Raw genomic sequence first — 15,631 nt, 5'->3', positions numbered from 1 at the left:
CTTTTCAAAGATCTGATGACAAGTCAGTACAATGCTAATGATTCTACCATATAAATCCTTTAAACATGTATACAACTTAATATTTTTGTGTGTGTGCTTGCCAGGCAAGCACTTATGCCACTGAGCTATATCCCCAGCCCTTACAACCTAATTATTAAAAACACCTCCAGACTGATTTTTCAGTTTGTCTTTGAAGGTTGAGTACCATTTATTCCTAAAGGGAGGGAAGAAAAGATATCTTTTAATCTTTTATTCACTCATTTAAAAACTTTTAATCAAATTGTTGTAAAACAATTGCCTGAGCCTGAAATATAAGAGTTGTCCCCTCTAGAAGGCTATTTTAAGTTATGGAAATTCCTTTCCCTTTATGTAGCATAGCGACCTGAAAAGAAAGCAGTGACCAGAAGAGGGATGGGGGAATGGGAAAAAGGATAGGAGAGGAAGAAATGAAGAACAAGAACCCTTTTTCTCTAGAAGGGTCAGCACACTGGTTTCCACCTGGAGTAGCTACCAGATCACGTACTCTGGGTTGTATAATGAATTGGCTCTCCATTCTCTAAACCTTACGTATCTTTGCGGTGAATTCTCCTTATGCCTTTCAGGATAGTCCAGCTTTACTGTTTTAAAATCACAAGTACAATTTCCCATGAAATTATACGTGTTTTTATTTTTATTTCAAGTTCCAACAACTTTTAACAGGCACGGGCCATTCTTCTAGCAACTTCCTTTGATCAACAACTTTTTAAAACCCCACTCTCACACTGAATTTGTTTTTAAAGTTTCTTTCAGCATAGCGTTATGACCTTAGGCAGCAGTGAACTGGTGAACCATTCAAAGCCAAAATATTTAGCTTGTCTGAACCAGTCTGTGCCCTAAGGAAACATGGGAAATTGTTCATTTGGCAACTCCTCTAGGTTCAGATAAGCCTCCTTCTAGTTTGCCTCACCCTTGCAATGCTTGGGTTGGATGCTTAGAGAGGGAATGAGGATAAGGTCAAATCAGCAAAAGATTCTCTGTGTATAGCTGAAATTGAACATGAATCTAGTAACAGCTGATGGAGCTGACAAGAGAACTATCCAGGTGGTAAACAAAACAACCAGGGGAAACTTGAGGACATACATCTCTTTAAAAGGAAAAACAACGTTAAGTGATTATTAGACAAGTATTTTCATTTCTTGTACCTTTAGAGGTTGTGTCCGCTGTGTATTTATTAATGAAACAGTGAAGACCCTAATCTTTAGAACTGATAAGACCTTATATTCCCTTCTTACTCTTTTTTTAGTCATCTGAGATTGTAATAGTTTTTCACTATAGTAGGAATAGGATTCTAAGTTGCCACCTTATCTTTAGTGGGAAAAAGAAGAAAAATACACATTTTTAATTTGTTAATCTTTTCTTTTCGAAATCATGCTACAGTAAGATGTCCCTGGCCTCAGAATGTCAACCTTTACTTTCCACTAAAAACCCTCTTTACAAAGATTTCTCATACTATTCTGTAGACCTTGTCTCCCTATAGTCCTAATGCCTAGATGCTACTACCATATGCTTTATCTTTATAATTTAGCCTTCAAAAATGTTTACATCATTATATCATTTTCATTGGAATTCACCCTTTTTACTCAGCTCGATTCCCTTGAGATCCATCCAGATTGTCTATATCCTTAGATTGTTCCCTTTTATTGGTAGTCAGAGGAACCGATTAAATCTGAATAAGGTTGATGGATACTATCTATGTCGAGTTCCTAGATGTGATATTCTACTATAGGAATGCAGGATGTAGCCATTCAGGGAGACTGGATGAAGAGAACATGCTACCTCTCTGTGTTATTTCTAAAGCTGTCTGTGAATGTATACTTATCCTAAATGTTTGTTTTAAAGAAAAACTCTGAGAAAGATCAGAAAGCTCACATAATGATGGACAGTAATCTAACTGACAAAACTTGTTAACACAGTCTGACTTCTTTTTCAACAATAATTCCCTTTTTTTTTAATTCAGAAAAATGATTCCTCTATCCTTCACCATTTGACTGTGCCCAAGAAACTGCCTAAGGTTGCTTGGAAATAAAACGTGAGGCTGTCTCTTTGGGACAGCCCAGTTGGCACTGCTGTTTGCACAGATGCCAGCCATACCTCGTGATTCACTGGAGGTGAATGCAGCAGCCTAAGCAGGCACTGGCAAACCAGTGTGTTGCTATGGCTGGGGTATGGTTTGAGTATCTCCCCTAAAAGGTGGTGCTTCGGAGGCTTGGTCCTCAGTGTGTTGATACTAAGAGGTGGAAGGATCACTAAAAAGTAGAAAGATTTTTAGGTCACTGGGGGTGTACCCTTGTAATGTTTTTTTAAATTTTTTAGTACTTGTAATCAAACTCAGGACCTTGTGCTTGCCAGGCCTGTGTCACTGAACTACTTCCCCGGCCTGCAAGTTCTGACTGCATCTGCTCATGCGACCACTCCCTCTTGTACCCATTCCCTGCCATGACACTGCTACCATGATGTGGTGCAGCCAGGGGCCCCTCGTCAGAACTGGTGCCATGCTGCTTGTACTGAGAGCCTCTAAAACTGTGTGTTGAAATAACTTCTGTGTTTACAAATTGCCCAGTTTCTGTTATTTTCACTTAATTAAGTACAAACAATTACACATCTCTAAAATTCTAAGAGTCAGTTGGTAAGAGGATACCACCTGGGGCTTATTTTAAACAGTGTTGTAGCTGTGAAACATTTTTTTTAATGTTTTAGCAATATATATTAATTTGACTGACAAACAAGTACGTTTTACCCAAGAAGGAAGTAGTGATAAGCAGCTGATGCTGTAAACTCTTATCTTGGCAGTTTACTACGCCAGGGACCTGTTCAGGACTCTCTGCTTCCATGTGGGACTCACGACAATGTATTACATGATTTATTCACAAACTATTTTAGAGTTAAAAACAGGACTTCTCCTGTCATGCCTACCCCACATAAATAAATCACTCTGTTTGAAAATATTTTACTTTGATTCATTGCCATCCATTTTAGATACCAAAAGATGGCCCGGGACTATGGATTCCCAAGTGGATTAGGAGCGCCATTCTTCAGCATTGAAGGCAGCTCCTTTCCTGACGTGATCCCCAGTGAGATTCTGCCACTCCTGCTTGCCGTGTGCCCCTTGTCTTATCTGCTTCCTTTTTCCCCTCACTGTTTTCCACTCTCCTCCTCTTGGATTCTTCATCATCACTCTGCTTTTTTCCCCACATTACTTTGTGGGATCTCTCAACATTGTAGAGCTATTAACACCATTTCTACAAACTCTGGGCCAAATATTGTACCCTACATGTCAATTGTTTTTCTATTTTTCCTGATTTTTTATTTATTATTTGTTTATTTTTTCACATTACCAAGGTTCAAACTCATGACCTCGTGCTTGCCAGGCAGACTCTTATACCACTGAGCTAAATCCCTGGACTTAATTTTTATTAGTACATGTTTGCAGTACATAATGATTATATTCATTGTGAGAAGTTGGTACGTGTACCTAACACATCCCAATTCTTTTTATCCTTTTGATATATTATATTTGTATATATCAGTATCAATAATGCTCACAACTTTACTGAATATATCAAAAGAAATATTTTGTTCAGTGCTTGCTATGAGAGTCTACCTTTTACAAATGTTTTTGGAATGGTTTGTGATAGCAGCTACTTACTGTTTATTGTATCACTATAGATTAACCTTTTACATAATCTAGAATCTATTTGGGGCTATTTTGTCTTTCCAGTTGTTTTGTCAATAAATATTGATTGTATTAATGACTTTTCTCCAATTATTTGGCCAGCACCAACTATTGTAACTTTATATGCACCTTAAACCCCTGGACATGAGGGTCCAGGGTTTAGCTCAGTGGCACAATGCCTGCCCAGTGAGTGAAAGGTTGTGAGTTCAATTCCAGTGCCAAAAAGTAAGTAAGTAAGTAAGTAAATAAATACTGGGATATGTCCAACCTTCTTCCTTTCTCTGGTTGGTTATGTTTACGAATTCTCTTTGATTGATTTTTCCAAATCAACTTAATGAATCTTGTTAATTTAGTTTTCCATATCTAGCCTTAAATTTAGATTTGGTCGATTTTCTTCAAAGTAAAATTTGGTAGTATTTTTATTCCAGTTGAATTAAATCCCTAAAGGTTAATTAGAAAGAATTACATTTCCATTTTGAAAACGAATCTCCCTGAAATTTTAAAGTTCAGATGAAAGTTAAATGTGTCTTTAAAAGTAGCCCTTGAGCTGTACCATGATTCAATGAGGAATTTAAAACTCTTGATTATGAAAATTTCCAATACTGTAAATGGTCTCTTTTTAAAATATTTTTTACCAGAATTACAAAATAGTCTCCCTTGTTTTATGTCAACCTTCATTTAACGAGGAAATAAATGTTCAAGGTTAAATGTATCATAATAGGGCTTTGACTAATTAATATTTCTATTGTTCCAGAATACAAATTTCACATGATGAAATTTACAAATAGATGTACTATATATCTGTCCTTGATTAAGGACTTCTCTTTGTAAAGGAAATTGAGAGTGATTTCTTTGATGTTCAGAGGCAGAAATCAATTTTGCACCTTTTGGAGACTAACGCAGCTGTAGGTAAAGAGGCTGACAGCTCTTAGGAGGGTTAATTAGAGTTAATTATAATTTGATTGACCTACTTTTTCTCCAGAAAGCTTAACCAGATATTCCTTTACAAAATGAAGTGTTTTTTTTTTCCTCACGAACTAAACAAATCTGTTTCTTTAGATCATATAATACCTATCATTAATACCAGTCATTACACAGAGATATTAATAAATTATGGAATTAATGAATCTGTAGGGTTGGAAAGGACTTTCAAGATTATACAGTCCTTGAGAGCATGTACTATATTAACCTCATGTTGGAAAATCATAGCTTTTTAGGAAATATAAGCTAACATGCATAATTTTAATATACTTATTTAATCAATAAATCAAGAAATTTATCAAACAAGAAGTATAACTTTTCCAACATTGGTATTTGCTTTATTTTCCTTCATATTACATAATTCCATCTTCCTGATAAATGTATAAAAGGATTTAAAAAATTTATATCTAAAGACTATCTAATACATTAATTTGCTTTTCATTATATTGTGTTTCTCATGGTTACTATTGTAATTGTTTGAATGAAATGCAATTCTAATATTCTTATAAATAGAAATCTTCAATGAAGGAATTTCCTATGAAAGCATCTTGCCTAGTAAATTCTTTAAGGCAATTATTACATGGAAAATATTTAATAGTTACTTTCACAGTTGGTGAACTCAGTTTGATCTCATTTTTAGGCTAAGGGGAGTGTCTAAATTTTATTCTCAGACAGCTTGTGTTCTAATTTGGGCAATCAAGAGCCGTTGATATTAAAAATATTTTAATGACTGTTGAAAATAACAAGACACCAAATAGTATATGTTCAAATAAAGACAACGGATATGTTAAAAGACCAAAAAGGAAAGATAATACATAAGTGGTCTGGAAAGAATAGAGAAGTTGTAACTGGTGGTAGATTTTGAGGAAAAATTGAGAACTGTGTAAAGAGAAAGGGATACAACTAATAGGATAAGGTGACCTAAAGAAGTGGAGAAGAGTTTAGTCTGAGAAATGTAGTTAAGTTAATGTAGTTGGAGATGGTACTCATGCAAGAGCTGAATGTTGTTAGAGCTGGAAGTGCTGATTTGGAACAGGAATGGGGTACTTTGAGTGAGGGTGTATTTAATGTACCATTTTTTTTTTTTACGTACCATGTACTTAGGTTTGTTGCCTAAGGTGGAACTTGAGCAGTTCATCTTAGGGAAGTCTTTAGAAGCGTGCCAAATACAGTGGAGAACACAGTAGGCTGCTGATTATTTATGCGATTCTCATGGTACCCAAGAGTGAGGTAATAAAGCCGTGAATCAGTAATGTGTTGGTAAGAATGGGAATTACATGTGGCTGCAAATTATATCCTAGATGAAGACTTCGTAGTGCTTAATAACTGGTTAGGAAGAAAGATGGAGTAGTGAGCTAGGTGTATCCATGGTGGGGGAGTGAGGAAAGACAAAGGAGAGAAGTGTTTCAAAAGTTCTGTGTATTCAGATTCTTCCCCAAATGCATCCATGCTTAAGGAGTGAGTTGTAAATTCATTCATAATATGTCTGCAAGACACCCTGAGATCATTCTTTGAAATATATATACATACACACATACATTTTTTTTTTTTTTACTAAAACAGACATATAAGTTAACGAAGCTAAAGGGAACTTGTTTTTAAGTACTTCTTATTCAACCTTCTTCCTGCTGTAGCCCTAAATCTTATTCACAAACTGTAACAGGACCAAGACCAAGAAAGATTTTTCCAACGTGTGAATGTCGAAAGCTGATAAGAGAAGTATTCTTTAGGGCTTGGTAGCAAAAGTTACATTACACTACAGCGTGTATCTCTTTTCAGTCTGCTATTCTCTCCTGTCAGCCATTGACATTTGAAAGATTTACTGATTAGCTTGAAAATTACAGACCCTAAGGTTAGTGATGGGGAAGTGCTAGCCTAATTGCAAATGTGCAACTGCAGTTAATGCTTTTTCCTCCTACATTAGGGAGTCGTTACAACTTACAACTAGGTAGGAAAGGGTTTTGCATAACTTTTTGTAACATTAAAAAAGACATATGCAAATTACCTTTCCAAACAACTTCTCTAACGTTCAAGAGTCAGTATTACTAATTGGACGCCTCAGGAAAACCATTAATAAGTTATCTAGTCAGACTTTCTTATCACTTAGGCTGTTATGTATATTTTTCCAAAGTAATAAAGAGGGAAGGGGGAAAAAGAACTGTTCCAAGGGCTTTAGCAGTTTCTTTAACCTTCTCATATGAGGTTTTTTTGAGTTATAAGACAGATGTTATTTCCCATTATACAAATGAACAGACTAAGTTTTAGAGAATTATATAGCCACAAAAGACACAAAATGGGGTTGGGGAATCACAGATCCAAGTTACTGACCTGTATAGGTCTCATGTAAAGTCTTTCTTTTTTTAATTATTATTATTCTAAGCAAGCATTCTAGCACTGAGCTACACCCTGGAGCCCATTTTTTAAATTTCTAGATCTTGTTGCCTTATGGGGAAAAACAGCTATGTATTGCAAAGCACACACAGTGTTCTTAACCCCAATACAATCATAGAGCTAAGACCAAAGTCCAATATTTGTGTCCTTCAAAGATCTTCATTGGTTTACATTATCTTTTCAAAAGAGAATTTGATGTTACCATTCTTAAAGATTCTTTAAAACATTACAAGGTACAAAAATCACATTTCCCAGTGAACTGAAGTCACTTCCTCAGTGTCATCAAAAAGAAATTTAAGTCAGACATCCAATTTCAAAATTAGGATTCTCTTCAAATTACATTTGCTCATGCTAGTTAGTATTAGAAATCAACTGTTGATTTTTTAAAATTGACTTTTATATTTTTTCTTTTATCATCTAACTTTCTGATTTGAATTAAACTGTACCTGATACAAAATAAATCAGTACATTGACTGCAGCCGGTGCCCTGATGTAGATTTCAGGTACATGTATTTGGTACTGGGAAAATTCTCACTCAAAGATACTGCCATCGAAAGCTTTGCAGTTATTTATTAGGAGACAGCCTGGGAGGGAAAGAGCAAATGGACTGATGTGATCCCGTATTGCTAAATTCAGCACACTGCTGTTATCTTTTCTTTACTGCTTCCTCTAAGAGACATCATTTCAATGCACTAATCTTTTAAACAGCCATTCAGTGGGAATTGGGCTAGAACTTTGCTAAGGGGTCACATTCACCAGCCTGACAGTTACACATTTACAAAAGAAATAGCATGAATTTATTCAGCATCAAAACCTCAGCATCTCTTACCCCCCATCTTTCCACACTGTATTACCTTCCGTGCTCAGTAATGGCCTTATAAATTCCACACAGATTCTTCATTTAATTAACTAGCATTCTTTGAACAAAAATAAAAGAGCTGTTCTTATCGAGCAATAAAAGCTGTACCAAGTGAGTGCGAAGGAGACAAATCATCAGATTAGTTATTCTTCATCACAGCTATCGTGAACTTTCTGCCCTTCCTCTTTCACTTCAGAGGCTTTAAAAGAAAACATTTACTGAATAGAAAATGGGGAGCAGTGCTGCAACCTCAAATGTGTTTGTCTGTTATGATGGCCACATCCCAAGCTAAAGCAGGGCTGGTGTTCATGATACTGTCACCTGCAAGGGGTTGTTTTTGTTTTGTTTTGTTTTGTTTTGTTTTGTTTGTTTGTTTGTTTTAAAAAAAACATTTTCTGTAGTTGGCCAGGTAGTTGGCATGAGAACCAAGAACAGGAACTCTGTAACCAGACTACGTGGGTTCAGATCACAACCCTGTCACTTACTGGGTTTGTGATTCTGAGCAACTGACTTACCCTTTCTGTGCTTTGGTGTCTTAACTATGAAACGAGGTTAATTATAGACACACCTCGCATCACAGTGTTCAGATGAGCTGAGTTGACGCATAAGACATTTAGAACAGGGCTGTCATTTGGAGCCATCGCCTCGCATGTGCACATCAACAGACTGGTGTGAAGGTGACTCCCCTGCGTCACTAGTGACTTCTTGATCACTGAATTGAACTGATCGATGTGGGGTGCTAAGTTGATAACCCCCTTTCCCAGATAATTTTCCTGAAAACATCCTTCTGTATTGTTAAGTCAGTTACTTTCAGATGAAAGTGAATAACGCGCTTTGGGTCTTTGGTTTTAGGGTGCCCTCCGTGCCCACCGTGCACCCTGTTGCCAGCTTCAGCTTTTCAAAGCACTTCTAGGATCATTGTCTGCTCGAAGTCCCCGCACGCACTTGCATTCAAGCCCCATTGTCTGTCATGTCATTTCTACCCCAACCTGGCCTTTTCCCTTCTTCTCCCAGCCCTTCTTAAAAATCTATCATTTCCCTTTAGGAAGCTTCTAGAGCAATCAAAATCCATCTATCATTATTTCTCAAATGTGCATATTCCTTCTTGCCTCTCTTCTTTTCTCCACATTGGTTTTCGCTTTTGTTGCTTCATTTTGTTTAGTGTAGCCTTCTTCCTCCATTTATGTAACTCACACATGATATTCTAACCCATGCTAGGAAAAAAGACAGCTATGTTTTACCTGTTGGTATTTTCACCACCTAACTACTGTTCCTTCTTGATGACACCTACTATTGCAACCTCTGCCCCACTGGCCTTTTTGGCTGTTCTCTGAAGACGCAAAACACAATCATCTGAGGGCCTTTGCACCAACAATTCCATTTGCTTGGGGAAATCATGGTTTCATCTCTTTTGTGTGTTTCTGGTCAGATGTCACCTCTTGGAGATCTTCACTGAGAATCCCTAGTTTCCTGTCTGTCTCTCCAACTAGAGATCATATTCTGAGGTCTTGAAAGGAAGGGCTTTCTCTCTACATTGTTTAATACCTATCCCAGAACCTATACACATATAAAAAGTACTTAAAAGTTAGTAAATGTTTAATTGAAAAACTGACTCCTAAGAATATGTACATGGAAACCCCATGTAATCTTTTCAGGAGGCAGGCACAGAGGGGAATTGCATATCCTACCTCTGCTGATGTAGTCCCAGGCATCAGGCCCCACCTGACCAACCAAAGAGGCAGGAACATAGAAGAACTGCATGTTGCACCCCTGCCAACACTACCACCCGCCTCAGGCCTGGCACAACCCACGCAGGAGGTAGAAGCAGAGATGAGCCATGTGCCCGGAGCCTACTGCTCACCCAGGCCCTGCGTGACCCATGTGGGAGGCAGGAGCAGGTACTGTCTGCTCTGCCACCACCACCAACCTCATGCACCATGCAACTCATGTGGGAGGCAGAAGAGAGACATTGTGTGCCCCTACATCTCCTGCTGTCATCACCAGCCCCAGGCCCTTGTGCAGTACACATGGGAAACAAGAGGACGGCAGCCAAACTACCAATTTGAAACAGTTCTACTCCTACATTCTCCATAGTACAGGACAGCACAGGTGACAACCAAAAGACTGAGCTGACTGAAGATGAGACCAACATCCAGATGAAGAGATTAGCTCTAGGACTGCAAGTATTACCCCACCACAGAGACTGGATGAGATACAGTTATGGAAAACAGGCTTGGAGAGGGTGAGAGCTAAACAGAGATCTCTTGGGATCCCCTGGAAGGCTTAGGCTCAGGCCAGGAAGATTGTGGAGCCTGTGTGCTATGGTAGGTGGCCTACGTGTTTTCACTAAAATAATAGACTTCTTTGCTCTAGTTAAGTGCAGTTTGTGAGTGATTCTTAGGGGTTTTATTTAGTATTCAGTTGATACTTGATGCCATTGTCACTGATTTTATTACCATACTCATTGATGCTATCAGTTTCATTGTATACCAATATCTGATTGCCTGCGGTCATAAACAATATTTCAGCTCACTCCTGAAAAACTGGACACTGAGCCAAAGAAGCCAAAAATCTCAGCACAAAAAAAAAAAAAATTAGAAATGCAGAAAGAGAAAGCTACAAAATACCTCCAGAAACTCTCAACTCCTCTGAAATTCATTTGGGAGTGTCAAGGGTGTAGAAGTCATAAGCTATCCAACATAAGGGTCTGAAAGAATATCAGTGGAAGTAAAACAGTTTAATAAGGTTCTTGGTGAATTTAAAGAGAAATTAGCCTATCAGACAGTGACCCTAATATAACAAATGATCCACAGATCTAGAGAAGACACTAATAAAAATCTACTGGAGCTAAAGAAAGAGATGCAAAACTTGAATGCCCAGCATAGAAAAGAGTGGGGATCCATTTTTTTTAAATTTCCAAACACAAATCCAGGAGATTAAAAATATCATTGAAAGCATGGGCAGCAGAAATGACCAGTGTAGTGACAGACTATTGGATTTAGAGTACGGGGGTACAGTCAATGGTCAGTTAATGAGAGATACCTTAAAAAAAAAACATGAAAAGTAAATCCAACAGTTTCCAAATGACTCAAAGAGTAATTGAAATTAGTGAATAATTGGAAAACAACACAAAAGGCATAAAAAAAAAAACTATAGAAGTAATACCAAAAAACTTTTCCGATACAGGGAAAGAATTTAGCAAATGAGTAAGTGGTACATATAGAACCCCAAAGAGCCATGATCCAGAAAGAAAAAAAAAAAACCTCCACATCACATAATAATTAAATATACCAGAAATCCAGCACAAAAACAGAATCATAACGACTACTAAAGAAAAGCAATAAACCACCTATAAAAGAAACCCATAGGAATTACAGAATACTTCTCAATACAAACCTTGATGGCAAGCAAAGCTGAGAATGAAATGTTTCAGAATTTTGAAAAAGCCTTACAGCTCAGACTATTCTACTCTGCAAAATTATCTTTCAAGCTTGATGGAAAAGTAAGTTATTTCCATAGTAGGAGAAGAATCTAATGAAACATATGAACACAAAGCCAACACTACAAAAAATTCTCAAGGATATCCTGTAGACAATGAAGATAACAATGCCAAAAGCTCCAATACAATGAATTTACCAGGTACAGCTAGCAATTAAGTAGAAGAGATACAAACCAAAACAGTAAAAAGAGAATCATATCGATTTAACAAATATATCAAGTATTCACTCAACAGCATTATTTTGTACGGCACATCGTACTTTCTCCAAAATAAGTCATACTAGCTAGTAAAGCATGCCAAAGTAAATGCAAAAAAATTGAAATTCTGCCACACATATTATCCAATTACTATATGTAAAACAAAAAATAAATAACATTCTGGTTTTTCTTCAGATCATGTAAATCTTTCTCCTTTTAAAAATCAATAGCAAAAGAAACCAGAGAAATTTTGCAAACTTTCAGAAATTAGCACACTTTGGAATAATCACTGGGTCGCAGAGGAAATTAAGGAAAAATAGGACAATTTGGAGAATTAAAAACAAAACTCAGCTGTATGCCAGTACAACATATCAGAAATGGTCCCATAGGGAAGTTTATAGCTATGAATGCACATCAGAAAACCAGATTGATCCCCAACAAGTAACCTATCAAAACAATTTAGATTCACAGCTCAAACAAATAATGAAAATTATAAACATCAAGTCAGAAATCAATGAAATGGAAAAATCAAAGTACAAAGAATTAATATATAAAAGAGCTGGTTCTTTGAAAGAATAAACACAATAGAAAAAATCCCTGGCTAATCTTACCCCTACCAAAAAAAAAATAAGAAAAGAAAAGATACAAATTAATGTAATTAGAAATGAAATAGGTGAAATCACAACAGACACTGCCAAAATCAAGAAAACCATTAGTAACTACATCATTATATTCTGAAAATTAGAGAGCTCACAAGAGATGGAGCGATTCCTACATACATACAAATTACCAAAACTGAACCGAGTGACTTAGAAAACCTTGAACAGGGGCTGGGAATTTAGCTCAGCAGCATAAACACCTGCCTGGCCAGCATGAGGTCATGAGTTCAATCCCCAGTACCAAAAAGAAGAAAGAAAAAAAATCTTGAACAACTCAATAACAGGCAATGAAGTTGAAGCACTAATAAAAACACTGTTAATAAAGAAAGCCCAAGATCTAATGGATTTACAGCCAAAGACTACAAGAACTTCAGGGAGGCTCTAACACTGATACTCCTTTAACTCTTTAATGAAATCAAGAGGAAAGGAGTACTTTCAAAATCATTCTTAGATACTAACTGTCCTGATCCCTAAACCAGATAAAGCTCTAACTAAAAAAAATAACTACAAGCCAGTTTCTTTAATGAACATAGATGCAAAAATCCTCAACATGATACTGGCAAATAGAATGCAGCAAATCATCAAAAATATCATACACCATGACCAGGTGTGCCTCATCCAGGGATGGGAAGATGGTGCAACACATGCAAGTCAACAAATGTTATTGTTCATTGCATAAAGCAATGGCAAATCTCACATGATCATTTCAAAAGACACACACAAAAAAACTTCGACAAAATACAACATCCATTCATGATAAAAAAAAAAATCTCTGAATAAAATAGGAATGGGCGGGCTTTATCTCAATCTGTCAAAAGCCATTTATGGCCAGCCTGTTGCCAATATCATATGACGTGTGATTTCTTTCTAAAATCAGGAACAAAATAAAGATGTCCATTATTATCACTTCCGTTCAGTGTGGTCCTCCAAACATTAGGCAAAGCATCCAAAGGGAAGAAATAAAAGAGATGTATTTAGGAAAGATCAAAATATCATTATTTGCTGGGGATTTAGCTCAGTGGCATAAGTGCCTGTCCAGCAAGCGCAAGGTCATGAGTTCAGTCCCCCCCCCAAAAAAAAACATTATTTGCAGGTGACATGATGATTTATTTACAAGACCCAAAAACCTTCACTAAAATGCTACAAAAATTAATAACCAAATTTAGTAATGTAGTAAAATAGAAAATAAACACAAATCTTATATACTAATAATGAATTTATTAAATAAGAGATTAGAAAAACTACCATTCACAGTACCATCAAAGCAAATTAAATAAAATAATACCTCGATCTGCAGGCATAATTTGTTTCAAAAACATGCTTATAATTCAAAGCACTTGTATATCCAAGCAAATTTCGCCATAAGAAATAATGGAACCTCAGATGATTTGTCCAACAACCCAAAAAATACTGTAATATGACACAGAATAACAAAGAAAATACAAAACAGGATAATAAAATTAACCTCCACTTACTTACCTTTGAAAACCTCTGTGGCTGGTGTGAGGGAGACAAGAGAGGAGAGTCATCATGCAGGAGGACTCTCACTATCATTAATAGAATCACCGCTATCTGTTGGCTCAGCATAATATTTTAATTTTCCTTTTGGTGTAAATTTAATAAGAAATTTAGCCAATGATAGTTGCTTGATACTTACTTTTGAAAATTTCACAGAAATATGACATTGTATTGTCATTAAACAGGTTCATCACTCACACTGCTACAGCCTTATTCAGATGATATTTTTCTAGAAAACTTTGCAGTGTTTCCCACATTTCCGTAGCCTCATTTGAACGAAGGGATTGCTCCACCTTTTTCTCCTCCGCGGATGAGAACCCCTCTGTAACCTCTTGCTGTTGGCAGCCAATCTCCCATAATCCTTCAGTAAGAGAGAGAGAGAGAGAACCACTGGCTCAGTTGTGAACATGTGGCGACAGCATCACGTGGTACTCATAGTGCAAGGCATCACTCTTAGCAAGTTAAAATGTGCTAGAAATGTTTGCTTGTCTTGTGGAACAAGACAATTAACCTAAGAAAGATAGTGCAGGACCTCTACAATGAAAATGACATCATTCTGAAAAAGAAAATTGGAAGGAAATCAGAAAATAAAAAGACATCTTTTGTTCAAAGTTAGATAGACCCAGTATAAACAAAATGGCTGTACTTCCCTAATCAACAGACTTAATGTAATCAACAACCAAAACACCAATGGCATGTCTCACAGATCTAGAGAAAACAATCCTAAAATTCATATGGAAAAAGATTAGACCCAGAATACCAAAAATAATCCTGGAAAACAAAAGCAAAGCCCATGACTTCACAATCCCAGGTGTGGAAGCTTTGCTATGAAGCTGTGGTGGTTTAAACTGCATTGTACTGTCATAAAAACAGGTACGTGGATCGACAGGACAGAACAGAGGAAGCAGAACCAACCACTGACACATGCATCTACTTGATCCGTGACAAAAGGGCCAAAGCATAGACGGGAGGAAAGCTAGCCTCTTTCATAAATCATGCTGGGAAATTTGAATATTCACAAACAGAAGATCGAGTCTAGATCAGTATGATTCCTCGTCTACTAAACTAGTATCAACATGGATCAAAGATTTAAATGTTAAAACAGAAACCATTGAATCTTCTGGAAGATAAAATTGGTATGACTCTTGAAGATAAAAGCATAAGCAAAAACTTTTTAAACAGAACTTCAATGGTCAAGAAATAATACAAAGAATCAATAAATGGAATCTTATTAAATTGAAAAGCTTCTGTACTCCAAAGGAAGCAACCAAGAGAGTGAAGAGACAGCCTACAGAATGTGGGTGATTTTCTGCCAGCTACTCCTCAAAGGACTAACATCTAAAATGTATAAAAATCTCAAAAAAAGATTACCCAAAATAAAAGACTCGATCAAAAAAAAAAAAAGGAAAACCATAGATACTTCTCAGAAGAAGAAATAAAGATGGCCAATAAAATGTGAAAAAATGTTCAATATTGCTGGCCATTAGAGGTATGCTATGCTGAAATATCATCTTAACTCAGAAAGCATGGCTATTATAAAAAAAAATGTAATAACAAGTGCTGGTGAGGATGGGGGAAACACCGTTCTACATTGTTGGTGAGAATGCAGTCACCTTGGATATCAATGTGGAGGTTCTTCACAAAACTAAAAATAGAATTCCACTGGATTGAGCAATCTCACATTTAAGTACGTCCCCCCCCAAATTTATCATATTAAAGGGATACATATGCATGGCTTTTTTTCTAGCAGCACAATTTATAATACCTAGATCTTGGAAACTGTGTATATACATCAACAGATGAATGGATAAAAAA

The 15,631-nt window shown here is 36.6% G+C and overlaps 1 protein-coding gene across 6 annotated transcripts in view; it reads left to right on the top strand.

Moving 5' to 3' along the window:
• Positions 1–15,631, top strand: part of Stxbp4 (syntaxin binding protein 4) — a 166,123-nt gene that overhangs the window by 68,060 nt on the left and 82,432 nt on the right. Inside the window, exon 14 of one of the 6 annotated variants that reach the window (XM_063251297.1) lies at positions 3,016–3,788. The exons of the other annotated variants lie outside the window; for them this stretch is intronic. Coding sequence (XP_063107367.1) covers positions 3,016–3,081 — 66 coding nt within the window. The 3' untranslated portion in view covers positions 3,082–3,788. Of the gene's footprint in view, positions 1–3,015; positions 3,789–15,631 lie in introns of those variants that run through there. 6 annotated transcript variants of the gene reach the window in all.

This window comes from Cavia porcellus, unplaced genomic scaffold, assembly GCF_034190915.1.
Source record: "Cavia porcellus strain 051 isolate PalLab524CR breed Dunkin Hartley unplaced genomic scaffold, mCavPor4.1 scaffold_6, whole genome shotgun sequence".
Lineage (NCBI taxonomy): Eukaryota > Metazoa > Chordata > Mammalia > Rodentia > Caviidae > Cavia > Cavia porcellus.
This window is presented reverse-complemented; position numbering and strand designations above follow the sequence as displayed.